We start from the raw sequence: 20,331 nt of genomic DNA, 5'->3' as shown, positions 1-20,331 counted from the left end.
CAGCCCACAAGGTCTCCTCAATATAGAGAAAATAGTGTTTTTTTCTAGCATAGAGAGCACCCTATGGACCTGGGTCCATAGGTTGCCAGAAAACTGTCATGAATGGTTTCTTTAAGATGTGTAGAGCATAGAGAGGTTCTTACAAGAATACAGGGGACTCTATGGCTTGAAGGCCACAGGCTCCCATATGGAGCATAGATCGGTTCTTACTAGCATAGAGAGACCAAATAGTGCTTTATACATGGGGCCTTAAGGTGTCAAAACAATGAGGGTTTTTTCAAAACAATGAGGGCACCTTGTGGCCTTGGGGCCATAGGATGTCAATTTAGAGCATAGAGCATAGAGCATAGAGCATAGAGAGCTTCTTAGTACCATAGAGGGAACCCTATGTCCTTCAAGCCACAGGGTCTCAATATAGAGAAAACAGAGGCTCTAGCATAGAGGGGACCCTATGGCCTTCAGCCCACAAGGTCTCATCAATATAGAGCAATAGTGTTTTTTACTGGAATATAGAGCACCCTATGGCCCTGGGTCCATAGGTTGCCAAAAAAACCCTCATGAACATAGGTTACAACATACAAGGCACCTTGTGCCCTTAGGGTCATAAGATGTGTAGATCATAGAGAGGTTCTTACTAGCATACATAGAACCCTATGGCCTGAATGCCATAGGGTCCCAATATAGAGCATAGATCGGTTCTTGCTAGCATAGAGTAACCAAATAGTGCTTTATACTTGGGAGCATAATGTGCCAAAACAATGAGGGTTTTTACAAAACTATGAGGGAACCTTGTGGCCTTTGGGCCATAGGATGTCAATATAGAGCATAGAGCATAGAGAGATTCTTACTATCATAGAGGGAACCCTATGGCCTTCAGGCCACAGGGTGTCAACGTAGAGAAAACAGAGGTTCTTACTAGCATAGAGGGGATCCTATGGCCTTCAGTCCACAAGGTCTCCTCAATGGCATAGAGAGAATCCTATGGCCCTGGGTCCATAGGTTTCCAAAAAACCCTCATGAAGGGTTTCTTCAAAACATATAGTATGTGTAGAACATAGAGAGTTACTTACTAGCATAGGGGGAACCCTATGGCCTTCAGGCCATAGGGTGCCAATATAGAGCATAGATCGGTTCTTACTAACATAGAGAGACCAAATAGTGCTTTATACATGGGGCCATAGGATGTCAATATAGAGCATAGAGAGATTCTTACTAGCATACAAGGAACCGTATGGCCTTCAGGCCACAGGGTGTTAACATAGAGAAAACAGAGGTTCTCACTAGCATAGAGGAGAACCTATGGCCTTGAGCCCACAAAGTCTCCGGGATATAGAGTAAATAGTGTTTTTACTAGCATAGAGAGCACCCTATGGCCCTGGGTCCATAGGTTGCCAAAAAACCATCATGAAGGGTTTCTTCAAAACATAGAGGGCACCTTGTGCCCATGGGGTCATAGTATGTGTAGAGCATAGAGAGGTTCTTACTAACATACATGGGACCCTATGGCATGAATATAGAGAATAGATCGGTTCTTGCTAGCACAGAGCGGACCCTATGGTCTTCAAGCCAAAGGGTGCCAATATAGAACAAAGATCAGTTCTTACTAGCATAGAGAGACGAAATAGTGCTTTATACCTAGGGCCATAGGGTACCAAAACAATGAGGGTTGTTCAATGGCATAGAGAGCACCCTATGGCCTTGGGTCCATAGGTTGCCAAAAAAACCTCCTGAAGGGTTTCTTCAAAATATAGACGGCAACTTGTGGCCTTGGGGTCATCGAATGTGTAGAGCATAGAGAGGTTCTTACTAGCATACAGGGGACCCTATGGCCTGAAGGCCATAGGGTGCCAATATAGAGCATAGATCGGTTCTTACTAGCAAAGATCAGACCCTATGGCCTTCAGGCCAAAGGGTGCCAATATAGAGCATGGAGAGGCTCTTACTAGAATATAGGGGACCATATGGCTTTCAAGTCACATGGTGCCAATATAAAGCAAATAGTGTTTTTACTAGCATATAGAACATCCTGACCTAGGGGGATTGGTTGTCAAAAATCCATCATAGAAGGGTTCCTATGGTCTTCAGCCCACAAGGTCTTCTCAATATAGAGCGAATAGTATTTTTCATTGGCATACAGAGCACCCTTGGGGCCTTTTAGGCCAAACCTATGGCCTTCAGGCCTTAGGGAGCTAATATAGAGCATGGTGCTTAATATCGGCATAGAGAGCTATGGCCCTAGGGCCATAGCAAAACAATGAGGTGTTTTTGGAAAAGATGAGGGCACCTTGTGGTCTTGGGGCCATAGGAAGTCAATATAGATCATAGAGCATAGAGCACAAGGAGATTCTTAGTAGAATAGAGGGAACCCTATGACCTTCAGGCCACAGGGTGCCATTATAGAGTAAACAAAGGTGCTTACTAGCATAGAGGGGACCCTATGGACCTCATTCCACAAGGTCTCCTCAATATAGAGAAAATAGTGCTTTTTACTTGCATGGAGAGCACCATATGGCCCTGGGGTCATAGGTTACCAGAAAACCCTCATGAAGTGTTTCTTTAAAACATTGTGGCCACCTTGTGGCCTTGGGGCCATAGGATGCCAATGTAGAGCATAGAGAGGTTCTTACTAGCATGCAGGGGGCCCTATGGCCTTCAGGCCACATATTGCCATATGGTGTTGGTGTAGAGGCTCTAAAGGGGTATTTAGGCCATTCAAGGGATACTTCTTTGAGGGTCCTCTAATGTCATAAGGGAACATGTGATCACACTACCATAGAGTGGCTTAGGTACACTTGTACAACCATTTTGTTGGCACCCTTTGGACCTAGGACCACATGGTTTAACATAGAGGTGACTCTATGGCCCTAGGTCCATATGGATGTAATAATATCCGAATCCTGTCTAAATATATGTCATTGTTTTTACAGAAAATGTCTCAGAAGAGAAAGTCAAAGTCAGTTGATGCAACAGGCTCAACACCAAGTTCTTGGTATCTAGATTTTCACTTACCAAATGGTGGAAGTGATGAGAAAGTCCACTTGTTCTTTCAAGATAAAGAGCAATTGCCCTTCAAGGAATGTGGTATTGTCAAGGAGATAAAGAAAGATTGTTCAGATCTTGAAATGTCTCCATGCCTTGGAGTAAAACTACTCAATGGTGACTCCTACTTGTTGGAGCATGTGGCCTTTGCTCAAAAATTGGTGAAGGTTGATTATGAAGGAGTGACAATGACAAAATCAGGGTGGGTGGAGCTTCAAGACGACACTCCAAGTGAGAAATTTATAGAATTATATATTGAGGGCTTTAAGAAAGTCAATCAATAGTTAGGTAAATTGAGCAGCACAAAGAAGAATAAGAAGCGAAAGAATGAAGACACAGGTACAAAAAATCAATCTAAGACGCTCAAGGAGAGTCAGACTCCCTCACTTGGAGAAAATAGTGGAAATGTGGCCGAAGAAAATCTTTTAGTTATACCCTTACAGACTCAAGAAGCAAAAGATTCTAGTGGACTTGCAACCCTAAAAGTTGGAACCCCATCAGTGTTTAGCATAATACTTTTGATGGCCCATAGGATTTTTGCCCGTCGTTTGCCTTAATCGAGCCTTAGGAAACTTGAGTAAGACCCAATCATTTTCTTTGAACATTAAGGCTCTTCTGTGCTTATCAGCAGTAGCTTTTTGCCTTTGTTGAGAGATGGATATAGCCTCTCTAATCTTTTGAAAAGATTCTTGTAGGTCACGGCTATACTCATCGGCGGCGAAGATCTTCCCATGTACTTTGAGTAGCAAGGGACTTTTAGGTCTTCCCTCAATGATCTCAAAAGGTGCTTTTCCCGTAGAAGTATGTACAGTATTATTGTAGGCATACTCTACAAGAGGTAAGTACTTTTCCCATTGTGAGCGTTGATCTACTTCGGTAACATAAGTCTTGAGTAGATCAAGTATTGTAAGATTGGCTATCTCACTTTGGCCATCCGTTTGTGGGTGATAGGCCGAAGAGAAATTCAATCTTGTTCCTAGATTTTCAAAGAGACCTTTCTAGAAATTACTGGTCATTCTAGGATCTCTATCTGACACGATGGATGTGGGTAATCCATGGTGCTTGAAAATTTGAGATATGAAGAGAGTTTCCATTTGGTGTGCCTTAATAGTCTTTTTGACAGGAATGAAATGTGCTTGCTTGCTAAACCTGTCGACTATTGTCCATATTCCTGTATTCCCATGGATAGACTTGGGTAATCCAAAGATGAAATCCATGGATATACTCTCCCATGGTGAATTTGGAATAGGCAATGGCTGGAGTAATCCAGGTTGCTTCCCTCTATCATACTTGGTCTTTTGGCATACTACACATTTTGATACATACTCTTGTATGTCCACTTTCATGGTAGGCCAATAGAAGTACGTCTCTACTCCTCGGAGAGTAGGCTGAATACCTCTATGCCCCGCATATGGAGGAGCATGGGACTCATACATAACCTTCTCACGAAGGGAATGGGTAACACATAGCCTATTTTCGTGGAGAAGATAACCATCCTGCAAGGTGAATGGTTCCTCTTTCTTCCCCAAAGCAAGGGCTGACATTATGTCTCTAAAGTCAGGGTCAGTAGCATACTCATCTATCATAGAGGATAGATCATTGTGAGTAGCTATAGACACCGCATTAACTTTTGGTCGTCGTGAAAGTGCATCGGCAACTTGATTGTGCTTACCAGCTATGTGAGCGATATGGAAATTAAATTGCGAAAGAAAATTTGCCCACCTCATTTGTTTGTCAGAAAGCTTGGTTTGCGTCATGAAATACTTGAGACTTTGGTGGTCGGTTTGTAGGATAAATGGAGTCCCCAATAGGTAGCGCTTCCATGTGTCTAGGGCATGTAGAACAGCTAAAAGCTCTTTCTCATAAATGCCCAAGACTCGTTCATCACCATTGAGCCTTCGGCTCTCATATGCTATGGCATGCCCTTCTTGAAGCAAAACCGCTCCAAGGCAATCACCACAAGCATCACATTGGACCTCAAATGGCTTTGAGAGATCTGGAAGCACGAGGACTGGTTGGGAAGTAAGCTTCTCTTTGAGTTTTTCAAAAGCATTTTGCTCCTTAGCAGTCCATACAAACTTAACGTTCTTCTTAGTTAAGTCGTGTAGTGGTCCTGCCACTTGAGAGAATTTTGCTATGAAGCGTCTATAGTATGCACACATACCAATAAAGCTTCTTAGCTCATGTAGATTTCTTGGGTTAGGCAATGCTTTCATTACCTCTAACTTTGATGGATCCATTTGGATACCATCTTTAGAGATAATATGACCTAAGTATTGAATCTCTTGAAGGAAGAATTCGCTTTTCTTTTGGTTGAGATAAAGCTTGTTCTCCCTCAATGCTTGAAAAATCACTTGGAGATGCTGTTTATGTTCCTCCAAAGACTTGGAGTAGATGATGATATCATCAAAGAACACTCCAGTGAATTTTCGATATGGTCTAAAAATTTTCTCCATCAAACGATTGAACGTAGCTGGTGCATTAGTCAAGCCAAAAGGCATGACTAGATATTCATAAAGACCAAACGTTGTGCGAAACGCGGTCTTTAAGATATTTTCATCCACTATCCTTATTTGATGATAGCCACTCTTAAGGTCAATCCTACTGAAGTAGGTAGAGCCTTGTAGCTTATCAAACAGATCTTCTACCCGAGGTACGGGAAATCTGTTTTTGATAGTGATATGGTTTAGTGCTCGATAGTCCACACACATACGGTATGTACCATCTTTCTTTTGCACTAAAAGGACTGGAGAACAAAAGGGAGAGGAACTAGGCCTCACCATCCCTTTGTCTACCAATTCCTGTACTTGCCTCATAATCTCCTCTTGTTGAGCTTGTGAGACTCGATAAGGAGGCTTGTTAGGTGGTGAGCTTCCAGGAAGGAGCTCAATACGATGGTTATCATCCCCTCGTTTTGGAGGTAGGTCCATAGGGATATCATCGATGAACACATCTTGGAATCCTTTTAGAAAAGTAGACAAGTCTAACTCTTCTTGATTCTTATCATTTTCATTTGATGAAACATTAGTATCTTTTGGAGACTCTTTGACAAAAATCATGTACGCAGAAACTGAGCTCTTCATTGACTTATCAAAAGAAAGAGGATTTACAAGTGGAATAGTGTGACCACGCTCACTAGCATCTATATACATGTTCTTTCCCCTGTAAGTGAAGTAAATTCTCCTTTCAGGGAACTTCATGTTGGCAGCCATGCGATCAAACCATGGTGCCCCTAGGATAACATCCTGATGTTGGAGAGGAGAGATGAAGAAGTCTTCTTTGTCGACATAGCTTTGGACATGAAGCCTCAACTTCCCAATCAAGGGAGTAACGGAGGCTTGTTGTCCCTTGAAAGCTGCATCAGCTATTACTATATCTCCCATCTCAAAAGCTTGAATGCCCAACTTGGTGGCCAACTCTATTGATATGAAGTTGAGAGTAGAGCCAGGGTGAGCCAGGGTCAAACAAGATGAAGGCATCATGCTCTCGTACCTTTCCCCAAGCATAAGAGAGTGATGATCCTTTGCAATGAGCATCCTCTTTTGGAGCTTCGATGGTGGAAGCTCTAGGAGTCTCATTGCGAGTATTCTTCTTGGGGTAAGAACGATAGCCATGTCCTTGCTCTCCACACTTGAAACACTTATGGTCCTTGCGAAAAGCTTCAAGCTCTTCAGGAGAGAGTTTGTTTTTACCTTTGTAAACTCCCTTCTCCTTGGACCGATTGTTGTTGGAAGTGCCTTGGGAATTATTTTGAGCATTGGATTTCCCCTTTGCATCATTTTAATCTTTGTTTTCCATGGGCTTGACATTACGTCTAGCCCCTTGATGGAAATTGATGCGTGAAGCAACCATGGTGTGGTGGATTACTTCGGTAATAGTACCGGGCCAGTGGTTGTGGACTCAACATCCTTAGCTGTGTTGGACTCTATTATACAGCCCAAAGAAAAAGATCTTGATAAAGAAGTTGCCAAAACTTCTAAGAGTGGTCTAGATGGATACGTCAGAATTCACCACTATTTTAAATTTGGTGTAAAATTTACCCAATTGATACCAGTTGATCAATGAAACCTTGCACGAGAAGGCTATAGATACAGACCATTGTTAGATGTATATGTGAAATATCTCTTGAAGCAATTTGCAGGGCACTCTAGGCCAGTCTCCAGTGCAACAGACTTGATGCCGTATAACCCAATTACAAAAATGCCTTTACAAACAGCTGAATTGCACGGAGACAAGCTATCAACATACCACTACTGGATTCTAGGTGGTCAGCATTCCATCATAGCGGATAGATCTTTTTTGAGTAACAACAGCACTAAGTATGCATTGAGAAAAGAGTTCTACAAGTTTAGAACTGCAAGGATAGTGGTAGACGCTCCGAAAGAGGTTGCTGTTCGAATTTCCAGAATGGAGAACATGGAGAGAATAACATCAATGAAACACCAGCCTTATGTGGAGGTCTTGAAGCATGGCCGTAGTCAATGGCTTGCATATTCTAAACCAACAAAACCCAAGGCAGGTGTTCCTGTCGGTCATCCAAGTCGAGCAAGTTGGGATGTAAGTTCCACTAACCTATGCTTGTTTTTGTTACAAATATGTCTTGAAATAAAGTTAATTTTCTTTTCTTTATTTTGAAGCCCTTTGTAAATGTGGCGAACATCGTGTTCAACCATAAATCATTTGCCAACAAAGAAGCACACATGGTCATGTACGATGATGAAATCTATGATCAGTGGATACACATCTTGGAGAAGCATCAGACATCAACTGCTCGTGGGAGACAACAAAGCATAAAAACCTTTAGATTCCTAGCTAGTTTAGAAGATAATGATGTCAAGCTACTACAACAAGAGCTGGCAGATGAGAAGATCTGCTTAGTGAAGCAACCACGTCAATAAGCGGGCATGCTCGACCTCACTGCATGTGCAACAGTCTTAAAGAAGACCAGGGTTTTTGATCCTCAAATGTTGATGGCATTTAAAGAGATAGATCCATCAGCAATAGCAGTTACTTCATGGGATAAATGTAAGTCTCGTTATAACATTACAGATGAGATTTACAAATTTCTCTTCATGAGTTGTACGCAATGGCTAAATCTCCTACTACAAAAAGGAAAGGAGAAAGAGCCAATTCTTGAGATCACTAGGGGATATGTGCAGTGGATCATTGCACAAAAGAATGAAACTTCTAGTTTGCAATTAATTTTACCATGGACAATCAAGTGTGTTGGAAAGAATTTGGAAGGCATTGAGTTTCTCTGCAGTAGTGAGAATAGCTCTAAAATTCGTGTTGGTGTTTGCATCATAGACACAACACACAAAAGTCTTACATCTAGTGGTTGGAGTGCTGCCCAATTTGGTAAAGTAATTGATGGAGTATGTGGGGTAGCACATCAACCATCAAAGTTTTTTATTGCCGGCGTAGTCAAGTATCAGCATGCTGCTTCCCTAGAGAAGGCAATTTCTGAAAAAGCTAAATGGTATGAAATGCACGTTCTACCTTTGAGCTCCTTAATGGGATCAGAGACCATCCAAACATGTGCTCTTCGCGAAGTAGTTTTTGGGGTTTGGGCATTTTTTAGTCAAGGAGAGCAGTACACCAACTACTCTAGTGTTAAAGAGTCATTGTTGGAGCCAATGCATACTCTCTGCATCAATGACGACGATTATGATGCTGTGACCACGACCAAATCCTTTTTTGTACGTCGTGCAATCAAATGCATCTGTCTCAAAGAAGATGATCAAGTGATAGACATCTTCTCATTAGGCTATGGGACTAAAGAGGCACTACAACAACAGAGAAAGGTGATATCAGTTGCATGTAGTAGTGATCAAATGACGCAATTGGAATCTCTTTTCCATTCCATAGTGGAAGAAGACCTTGATCTTAGAAGGTGGGCATGTGTGGATAACACAGAGAAAGTCAATGCCAAGGATTCAGAGGAAGAAGAAATTGAAGAACCATTGGATGTAAGTGCTGAGGCCATTCTAGAAAGTCTACAAGAAACAGGTTAAGCTAGCCACCCATGATATTACATTACTGATATTTAGATTATTATTGTTGTCATTTTATTTTATTTGTCCCATCTCAAATCTACCCATGATGTTTAAAACATTGATGTTTGGCTCGTTATTGTCCTCAATTTATTTTCTTTGAAAAAATGTGAAGTTGTGAGTTTGAGTTTTTTCACAATAAATGAATTAGACTTAAGTGTATGATATTATATGGACATGTTTTGGTAAATAGAATTCTACATTTATATATGGTCATAAGATATATATTATGTAATACTTTAAAGTTAATTGATCATATGAGGTTTGGGAAGAATACACTATGACTTGAGGATCATAGAGTTCTTTGTAGACATGACACCCTATGGCCCTAGGGCCATAGAATCCCCCAAAAGAAAATGGGATACCCAACAACCTTACAGATGTAAGGTGATTACACCGAGTCTCTAAAAGGGCACATAAGCATCTGGGTTACTCTATAGCCTTAGGCCCATAGGGTGTCAACATAGAATCCCCCAAAAGCATTTGGCTACCCTACAATCTTACGAATATAGGGTGATTACATAGAGTCTTTAAAAGGGAACATAAGCATTTGGGCTAGTCTACAGCCTTAAGGCCATAGGGTGTCAACACAGCTATCCTACAATCTTATGTATATAGAGAGATTACATAAAGTCTCTAAACGGGCACATGAGTATTTGGGATATTCTAGAAGGAAATATAAGTTATCCAAGAGCATTTGGGATACCCTAAGGCCTTAGGGCCATAGGGTGGTGACATAGAATCTCCACAGGGACACTTAAATCACCCCATGGATGCAAATCACCTAGCTCTTATGGACACATCTTATAAAATATCACATGACACCCTATGGCCTTTAGACCATAGGTTGGTTATTCTAGGTCACTCAAAGACTCTTTAAGTATTTCAAGAACATTTTTTGTTGGCCTTATATATTGTGTCCATATACATTAGGGACATATATTTCTTATCTTGTGATTAAGGTTTAATATTCTATTGAGAATGAAATAAGCTAGAAAAAACTAAAAAGTATTTAGTCCTCAAAATTCCAAAATGAGAGTTTGAACAATTGATGTATGATCATTTTTTGTTGGGTGTAAGTTCTTCTATTGTGAATTGATGGTGTAAGCATTTGAAATAATTATCTTTGTATTGCAACTAACTAGATTAAACATATTTGCTTTGAAATAATTATCTTTGTATTGCAACTAACTAGATTAAACATATATTTAGCATTTGTTGTAAATGAAAATTATTTGCTTAGATAGTAAACATCGAGTCTAAATGGTTATTGAAGCATTTGTCCTTTGGATTATGTGAAGATCTAGCTCTTTGATTGTAACAAAATTTTATTCAAAGATATAAAGTGCGAGTATTTTGTTCCAAACTATGATTTTTTTTTCTCTTCTAGATGATGCAGAGAATTGGAATTTATATCTTGATTTTTTTTCAATAGAGAGAAGCTAGGACTAGTAGAATTTTTTAGCTTGTCATGAGCAATCGGAACATTGTATCAAGGTTTATTGTAAAGAAATGATTGTATAATGTATAACCGTTGTTTAAGTTTGTAAATTGGAAGTAGAAGGCAATGCAAGTTCCAAAACATGTGCAATGCCATAAGGAGAATCCATCACAAATACTTTTGCCCCTCAGGATTTGTAAATCAAAGTGCATGGTGAGCTGGACCTTCTATCCACCAACAGATCAATGCATTTGTGAATTAAAGTACTTGAAATTTTGATTTAAATTTTTGAATCTTATGATGATATTTGAAGGCAAAGATCCCTTTAACTGTGTGGTAAAGCAACAAATGTATGATGTATGATAATGATTCAATTTTGTATATCGTGTTGCATATTTATCGCATTTTTTAGCTTACACATTTTGCTATCATAGAGGACACCCTATGGCCCTAGGACCATAGGATGCCATCATATCCCATGTACAATTTCTCTTTTACCATAGAGCACATCTTATGGATCTAGGGTCATAAGACGCCAACATAGTGCATAAATGGCTTCTTATAAGTATACACATAAACATAGTGCATAGAGGGAATTTTACTAGCATAAAGACCCCCTATGGCCTTGGGACCATAGGGTGCCAACATAGAGCATAGAGGGCTTTTTATTAGCACCTTGTTGCCCTCGGGATGCCATAGTGCCATAAAGTGGTTTTTGTATATATATAGTAGAGAATTCTCACACACATGATACCCTGGTCACTATCTAGCCCTTGGACCATATGATAGTAGCATAGAGGACACCCTATATCCCTAGGGTTTCCTTCTATCCCTAGGGCCATACACTGCCAACATATAGTATACATGGTTTCTTCATAGAGAAAACTTTTTAGTCCTACACTATAGAGTGGAAACCTAGACCATATAATGTATCCTACTAGCATAGAAGGCACCCTATGACCCTGAGGCCAAAGAGTACCAATTTAGGGTATAAAGGGTCTCTTCCTAAGTTTAAGGGCACCTTGTGGCCCTAGGGAGCACTCTATGGCCCCAGGGCCATAGGGTGTCAACATAGTCAAATGGGGTGTAAACTTAGAGCAAAGAGGGTTTCTTACTATTATGGCGGACACCCTGTGTCCTTGGTGCCATAGGGTGCAAACATATAGCATGGAGGGTTTCTTGCTAGCATAGAGAGCACCCTATGGCCTTGGGGCCATATGATTCCAACAAAGAGCATAAACGGGTTTTGATAGCATAGAGGATAGCTTATTCCCCTGGGGCCATATGATACAAAAATAAAAGAGTCTTAAGAAGGGAACCTAGGCCACTAAATCACCATGGGGCCATAAGGTGGTCTTTGTGGGGAATGCTCCTAAAGGGTTCCTTGGCTATCCTATGGCCTTTGGGCCATAGGCTACCAACATAGAGTTTAGATGGTTTCTTACTAACATAGAGCTCACCTTGTGGCCTACGGTCTTTAGATTCTAATATAGAGTTTCAATGGTTTCATACTAGGCACAAGGGGCACCCTATGGCCTTGGGGCCATAGACTATCAATGTAGAGCGCAGAGGTTTCCTTTCTAGCATAGAGGGCACCATGTGGCCTAGGAGCCATTTGATGCACCCTATGGCGTGAGGGCTGTAGGTTTCCAATGTAGACAAGGTTTCTTAGTAGCATTATAAAGGGTACCTTGTGGCCCTCAAATCTCCATAGGGTGGCAACATAGAGCATAGAGGGTTTTTCTTACTAGCATAGAGGACATACTATGGCCTTGGGGCCATACGGTTTCAATATTGAGCATAGAGGATTTCTTACTAGCATAGAGACTACCTTGTGGCCCTAGGTCCATAGGGTGCAAACATAGAGAATAGAGGATTTCTTACTATCATACAGGGTACCTTGTGGCCCTAGGTCCATAGGGTGCAAACATAGAGCATAGAGGATTTGTTACTAGCACAGAGGGCACCCTATGGAGCAAAGGCCATAGAGTGACAACATGTAGCATAAAGGGTTTCTTACTAGTATAAGAGGCAGACCTTGTGGCCCCGGTTCATAGGGTGCCAACATAAAGCATATATGGTTTCTTACTAGTGCTCATAGAGGGCATCTTGTGGCCCTATGACAACCCATGGCCTTAGGGCCATAGGGTGATACATAAATAAAGTACCATATGGCTTTGAATCCATATATCTATTTATATGTTGACACCTCCCAGCAATCCTAACCCTATGGCCTTGAAGCCATAAACAGACATATTTTGGATTATCTTAAAGTCATAGAGATATCTACAAAGAGAATTGTATGGCCTGAAGGCCATAAGAAACTTAGTCAAGGAAATCATCCAATGCAAGAAGATCATGGCAATAGAAAATGAGACTTCTGCTCTAGAGCTTAAAGGCATAAATGTTTCTCTAAGTATACTTCTAGGCGCCACCATCATGGACAAAGAACTAATGTAGCTAGATAAAGATTAGGAATCTCTAGACAATAAGGAGAACAAAAATAAATTCATTGTAGATGTGTTGTTAGTTAGTAAATTTGCTATTTCGATTAGTTTTTTCTAAGAGTGTGAAAAAAAAGAGTTATCAAAATGTAGATACTTTGGAATCTAAAATTAGGTGTTCTTTAGAATTGCAGTCCTTCAACAAGATATTGTGGCTGACAAAGTTTTACTCGAGATTGTTGGTATAGAGGATGCTAATGCCATTGACCCTACGAAGAAAGATTCTATCAATCTCCATGTCAACCAAAGAGTTTCTGACGATGATGACAAGAATCTACAAGTCTTTGAAGGTCAACTGCTACAACGACTGGAGATAAATTTAAAGAGTAATCCATTGGAAGAAGATAGTGAAAGTTCTAGAACATGTGCAAGGGAAGAAGAAGAATCTAATGAAAATATTCTAGTAGCCCAAGAGTTGGGAATTGGATTGCATGACACCACAATGGAAGTAGAAGGTTTTTTTTTCTTTTTTTTTGTGAAAAGCTCTTTCAATTTTGGAGTATTAACTTACACATTTTGCTAGCATAGAGGACACCCTATGGCCCTAGGAACATAGGATGCCATCATATCCCATGTACAATTTCTCTTTTACCATAGAGGACATCTTATGGATCTAGGGTCATAAGATTCCAACATAGTGCATAAATGGCTTCTTATAAGTATACACGTAAACATAGTGCATAGAGGGAATTTTACTAGCATAAAGATCGCCCTATGGCCTTGGGTCCATAGGGTGCCAACATAAAGCATAGAGGGCTCTTTATTAGCACCTTGTTACCCTTGCGACACACATGATAACTTGGTCACTATCTGGCCCTTGGACCATATGATAGTAGCATAGAGGACACCCTATAGCCCTAGGGTTTCCTTCTACCCCTAGGGCCATACACTGCCAACATATAGTATACATGGTTTCTTCATAGAGAAAACCTTTTAGCCCTACGCAATAGAGTGGAAACCTAGACCATATAATGTATCCTACTAGCATAGAAGGCACCCTATGACCCTGAGGCCAAAGAGTACCAATTTAGGGCATAAAGGGTCTCTTCCTAGGTTGAAGGGTACCTTGTGGCCCTAGGGATCACCCTATGGCCCCAGGGCCATAGGGTGTCAACATAGTCAAATGGGGTGTAAACTTAAAGCATAGAGGGTTTCTTACTACCATGGAGGAAACCCTATTTCCTTGGTGCCATAGGGTGCAAACATATAGCATGGAGGGTTTCTTGCTAGCATAGAGAGCACCCTATGGGCTCCCTATGGACTTGGGACCATATGATTCCAACAAAGAGCATAAACGGTTTTTTGATAGCATAGAGGATAGCTTATTTCCATGGGGCCATATGATACAAAAATAAAAGAGTCTTAAGAAGGGCATCTAGGCCACTAAATCACCATGGGGCCATACGGTGGTATTTGTGGGGAATGCTCCTAAAGGGTTCCTTGGCTATCCTATGGCCTTTGGCTACCAACATAGAGTTTAGATGGTTTCTTATTAACATAGAGCTCACCTTGTGGCCTACGGTCTTTAGATTCTAATATAGAGTTTCAATGGTTTCATACTAGGCGTAAGGGGCACCCTATGGCCTTGGGGCCATAGACTGTCAATGTAGAGCGCAGAGGTTTCCTTTCTAGCATAGAGGGTGTTAAGTATGGAGCCTGATTTACCCTTGTAATTTTTTGTGGTAAAAGCGCACATTTGTAAGGCCCCCATTATGAGGAGAAGCCATCGTGCGTGAAGGAAAATCACTCACCGGAAACCAAAATTTTCACGGACAAGAATCAGGGGCAACTTTAAACGCCTCGGGGGCGGAGGCCCCCGAGACTTTTTTTTCCGCCGGAATATTCTTTTTCGCCGGAATATCATGGCCGAATGGCGGCCGAAAAGTGGTCGGAAAACAACCGGTCGGTTGGCCGGTGGCGGGTAGTCAATTGCCGATGGCCGATGGTCGGAAGTCAATGGCCGGTGGCCGGTGGTCGGAAGTCAATGGCCGGTGGCCGGTGGCCGAATTCAAAAGCGGACTTGTCTTCTCAAGGGCGGCCACACATGGGCGGATTGGAGGGTCCGATTTGGACTTATTCGCACAAGGGCGGCTACACATGGCTGTCTCTCATAAGAGAGGGCAGCCCTTTTGGCCTATAAAAGGAGGCCATTTCTACACACATTTCATAGTGTGAAGCTGATGCAACAAGGTGAGTGTGAGGTGGTGAGAGTGAAGCAAGGCGGGAGCTCCATTAAGGGTATAATCCCTTTGTAAACTACTTCTTGTTTTAAAGTACTAAAGCCATTGAGTGGCTGCTTTCCCATGGACGTAGCCCACATTGGGTGAACCACATATATCGTGTGTACTCTCTCTCTCTCTCTCTCTCTACTCTATAATCTCGTGTATATAAATCTGTCTCTCTCCATTAAGTAATCTACTCAATTATCTATTTAGCTACGTCTTATTTCCTAACATCTTGCAATGGTGACATGGTTAGAGTTCATACTGGAAAAACCAATAGTAGAATTGTGCAGAAGCACTGAGAAAGTGTTCATAAGAATCAAAACAAAAGTTGAGCGCAAGATAACGCTACAAAGAGTGCAGTGCAAGTTAATGGCAGTTTATAGATTATTTTTTTCACAGATGCTGGAAAACAAAGGTATATGGAAATTTTATGAACTATTAGAGTACATGATTTACTAGCCACCAAAAAAATGGAAAAACTCTTGAGACATCAGTTATATTTTTATAGATTATTTTTTGCACAGATGCTGGAAAACAAAGGTATATGGAAATTTTATGAACTATTAGAGTACATGATTTACTAGCCACCAAAACATTTTTAATGAGTTCCGTGTATGACATGGAGTGGAACAGGGCGAAATATATCAGGAATCGGTAGATTGAGAATTCGGAGATTGCGACGATCTGTGATTCGCGATAACATGACGTATGCAAGCCCCGGTGCAAATGCATCTCTGAAGATAAGAAGAACTTTGGTATAAATTGTTGCACCCTGTGCCTTGTGTCCAGTCATGGCGTATGCAAGTGTCAAGGGGAATGTGGATTTGTGAAACCATGCGCCATTGACTGCAGTTCGTTTATGCTTTGTTCGACGAAGTGTCATCTTTTTACCGGTGGAATGAATGAGAACAATGATACATATAAGTTGACCTTCGTTGTTATGCGTTATGGCGTCAACAGTACATGTTGCACCATTTGCTGCACCGATTGTTAAGTCGATGTTTTCAGTGATCATGCAACGAGCCCCAATTGCGATTGAGTCCAGCTCGTTGAACTTAGGGTCTAGGAGCCATTGTGGAAGTACATTTATGTTACTTGCGTTCGTCTTTAGGTCAAATTTTGTAATGTCAATTTGATTGTACAACTTATTCAAGGCAAGGTTGTTGTAGTGTTGGACGTCTGATCTATGAGTGCAAATTATTGTAGTGGAGTCGTTGATAAACATGTGATTCATCTATAATGCATGCTCCCAAGGTACAGTTGATCTCATCTGTGGTTGGTCTTCTTTCACGAATAATGGTCAAGAATTGGAGGAGTTCAGGGTCCGTTGCATGTCGTACGGAGCATGACATCTTGTAGAAAGTTGCATGCAGCCAGTGCACCGAGCTTGTGATATGGCATGCTTCACAAAGGTCCTGTGCGTGTTTACAAACTGGGGGCAACTGTGCAAGGTCACCGAGCAAGAGCATACATGTGTTGTTGAAGGGATCTATCAATGTGCCGCTTCTTACATTGACAATCTGTCTTATGATAAGGTCAAAAGTGGTCCGTGTTAACATAGACAGCTCATCTATGATTATAATATCTGCTTCTTTTATATCCAAATATCGTTCGTCGATTTCATGAATAGAGAGAGGGTACTGTTGATTTCTTGTTGGTATCTTGAATTGATAATGGATTGTAGATGCAATGCTGCTTAGTCTTGTTGTTGTAGCTCCGGTCGATGCAGCAAGCATGACGCTCATGTTTCCTCTGACATACTCATGTGTCAAATATCTGATAAGATGTGTTTTTCCGGTCCCCGGTGTCCCTGTGATGACATGCAAGCCATTCTTGGCATTCAAAAATTTGTTGTATATATTTGAATGTTCCGTTGTGAGTTCCGAGTCATTTACAACAGCGAACTCCTTCAATATGGCTATTGACTTCAGTCGATGGTGGTCCATGCCTGGGTCATTATCTGTTGAAGATGTAATTGTTTCATTTGCTCTTCGCAATGCAATTGTTTGAAGTATCATATGGATAAGCTGATCGATTTGTTCATTGACTAGCATGTTTCTTTGTGTGTACTCTGTAATGTACATCTCGAAGTCCTCATTTCTTTGGATCAAATCCCTTGCTTGACACTCTACGAAGTAAGAGCCCATTGTATTATCAGCTGATAGAAGCTCTGTCTCTCTTCGGAAGCATACATGACGTAGCAAGATGTTGTAGAAGAAGGCTTCTGTGTGGTGTCCTGGATGGTATTCGGTGAACCTGACCAATCTTTTTTGATGTTTAATGGCATTGCCATATTTGTCCAGCAAAGGTGTAGATTGTGCACTTTGCCGAGGTTTTTTGATAATGTGGTTTTTTTGGTACTCAAAGAATGTCAAGGTTTCAAGGGTGGTTGGTCTAGCACAATACAAATCAACAGGGTGCATCACAACACTGTGTGATTTGGACATGATATGTTGTCTGAGTTTTGGAGGCGATGAATCTATGTAGAATACAACGTCGCTTTTTGTTATGATTGGAATATGTAAGCAGTTCAATGTAGCTTCTGTGGCAGAAATTGGCTTAGTCAAAAGAGCAGTAGCTATCAGTTGCAGTTTAATCTTGTCGAGGCCTTCAAAACCCAATTTGGTGGCCGCTTCTGCAGATATGTTCAATGGTCCAATATCTTCAGTCTTCATTGTGTACTTGAGTAGATAATACGACAAAGATGAATTTGTGACATGTTGGATATTCATATGAGCGCCCCAGAGTAGAAGAAAAGTTGAATGGTACGGAACCACATTCCGATCATCGTGAGTTGGTCGATAGTACATCCACTTCAAGGAATGGGAATCTAGAGATGGACACGGGTTTGGTTGAATGTCGTATGGAAATCCGTACTTGCATTTGCCGTTGTGGCGTGACATGCATCGTGACATACATGCATTTGTTTCTTAAGGACGAGCTCACGAAGTGTGCTTGCATTTATTTCATCAGTAAGTGAAAAAGGAATATGAGCAGAAATCTCTGATGCTGTTTGCTCGATGTTGTTCTCATCCACCCATAGGATGACATGGGCATGAAGGGATCCTCTGTTTTGGATCTCATACCGTACAAGGTGGTGATGAATTCGGCCAAGGATCTGGTTTTTTTGTAAGATATAGCAATTCATGAACTGTTTTAATCGATTGTGGAAGAGCAATGCACATTCAACTGGACAATCTTTCCAAGAGAACTCAGTGTTGAATGTCCGAGCTATCATCTCGATTGTCCGGATCTCATTCCATTTTGTGGCGGTCACTTCATCAGCTGTGAAAGTAATGAATATGTTTGGCAAACCCCATGCATCAACCATGGTGATCAAATCCTTTAATGAACGTCTATGCCAGGATGGACTGCCAGCAATTGTCGCTGGGAGATTGAAGAAAAATATGTTCCTTATGGCTTCCTCGTCGTTTGCATTCTTGTGTGCTCTTTTGTACTTGTCGATATCTCTCTGCAGAATGGTGGTTGTTGTACTGTTCGCGATCAAAATTTCCTGTTTCAACTAGTACATTAGCAGGAGGTATGGCTTGTACAATGTATACAAAGAGAATAGAGTGTGAATTCTCATTCGAATGTAGTCACTAAATCGAATTTGCCCATTGTACTGGCCATGTCCATAAGGAAAGAAGAACGGAAAAAGAGCTGACTCTATTGTGATGTCTTTGAAATCTGATATCCGGCTTGGCAAGCCATTGTACATAAAGGAAGCAACACGATTGAGAAGCATATCTCCGTTATGGAGCTGTATGGAACCAAACTCATGCGTGCCGTATGTATTATATGCGTGTCGTCTGGATGGCTCAGCTAATGTTTCCAAAATCGAGAAGATGTTTTCATTCTGGGCTTGCTCCATCAAGTCGAAGGGTTGTACCTCTGAATGATGACGGATTATTTCTCCTAGAACCTCTTCAGACAATATGCACAACCCTATTCTTTTGTGTGGTCGTTCGGCCATGCACTTATATCTCTGCAATATGGGATTGTTCTTGATATTGAAATCCAGGACATCTGAAATGCTTGAGGAGGATAGCTCATGACTTGTAGAGTGTAGACTAGCAGCACTCGACCAAGATATTAGTGGGTTATCTAGCAATGAACTCCGCTCTGGTGATTCTCGTGCTATTGCATGTGTAGTTTTTGTCACACTAATTGATACATCTATAGTGCTAAGCAGTTGTGTGTGTATTTGTCGAGCAGAGAGAATACGCTCTATGTAGTCAGGTGCATGAATGGCAAATAAATCTTTGATGGGAATTAGTTGTTTTACAAGAAGTACACGTCGTCCATGAGTATTTGACTTTTGCGTGTTCCAAAGCGCTCAACAATAATACTGAAGTAAGTGCAGCAGGACTGTCTATTTCATGTGTCTCACGGCCTCGTTTGTCGTTGTACGTGAGGTTTGTCACCGCGCAAGAAGGACATAGTTCTAGATTGTGAGCGAGGATGTCACATTGCATGATCCAATCTTTATATAATGGAGTAATTTCAAACCATGACCTAGCATATGGACGGTGAGCTGCTTTCAACTTGGCTGCAGTTCGTTTCCTGGCATCATGACGCTTGGACTGTAACCTTGCAGGCCTTGGGAACTTCATATTGATACCTGGTATGGGAGAAATGAGGACAAATATAGTATGGCATCAACTGTTTAGGTGAAAAGTGAAGATGCAAAAACTTGGATTTATGATTGCAATATACTACATGTGTTTACTAGTCAAAGAGTTGTATGTAAAATTAATATACATAGATGTTGGTCCACATCGATTGTATACTTATGAAAGCAGTATGCAAGTAAAGAAAACTAAAGGAACCAAGCTACAAAATTCTAAAACAAGCAAATCGATAAAGCATCAATGACTGCAATTTAAAATGAAGTGCTTCACTGACGTGAAATGTGGTACAAATGTTTTCGGATTTTCCAACCTACACGCCGATATTTGGCTCGAGCTACAAAAAAGTAATGTGAATAGTTAAACATTTCATCTTGTAGAGTGAAGTGCCATAAATTGAAGATATTAAGTAAACAGTGCACGGCATGCAGAAGTGCC

General features: G+C 41.1%; 1 protein-coding gene across 1 annotated transcript; it reads right to left on the bottom strand.

Annotated features, from left to right (window-relative positions):
- Positions 1-15,860: 15,860 nt before the first annotated feature.
- Positions 15,861-16,277, bottom strand: LOC147463386 (uncharacterized). The gene has a single exon (XM_086496370.1). The coding sequence runs from the start codon at positions 16,275-16,277 to the stop codon at positions 15,861-15,863; it is 417 nt and encodes a 138-aa protein (XP_086352496.1).
- Positions 16,278-20,331: the final 4,054 nt, after the last annotated feature.

Source organism: Adiantum capillus-veneris, chromosome 2 (genome assembly GCF_014529385.1).
Source record: "Adiantum capillus-veneris isolate H3 chromosome 2, ASM1452938v2, whole genome shotgun sequence".
NCBI classification, from domain to species: Eukaryota; Viridiplantae; Streptophyta; class Polypodiopsida; order Polypodiales; family Pteridaceae; genus Adiantum; species Adiantum capillus-veneris.
The sequence above is the reverse complement of the archived record's forward strand: the minus strand, read 5'-3'. Positions and strand labels throughout refer to the sequence as shown.

What these genes read in the sequence shown, in the direction of transcription:
- LOC147463386 (XM_086496370.1), bottom strand. Translation starts at nt 16,277, where the DNA reads ATGATCACTGAAAACATCGACTTAACAATCGGTGCAGCAAATGGTGCA.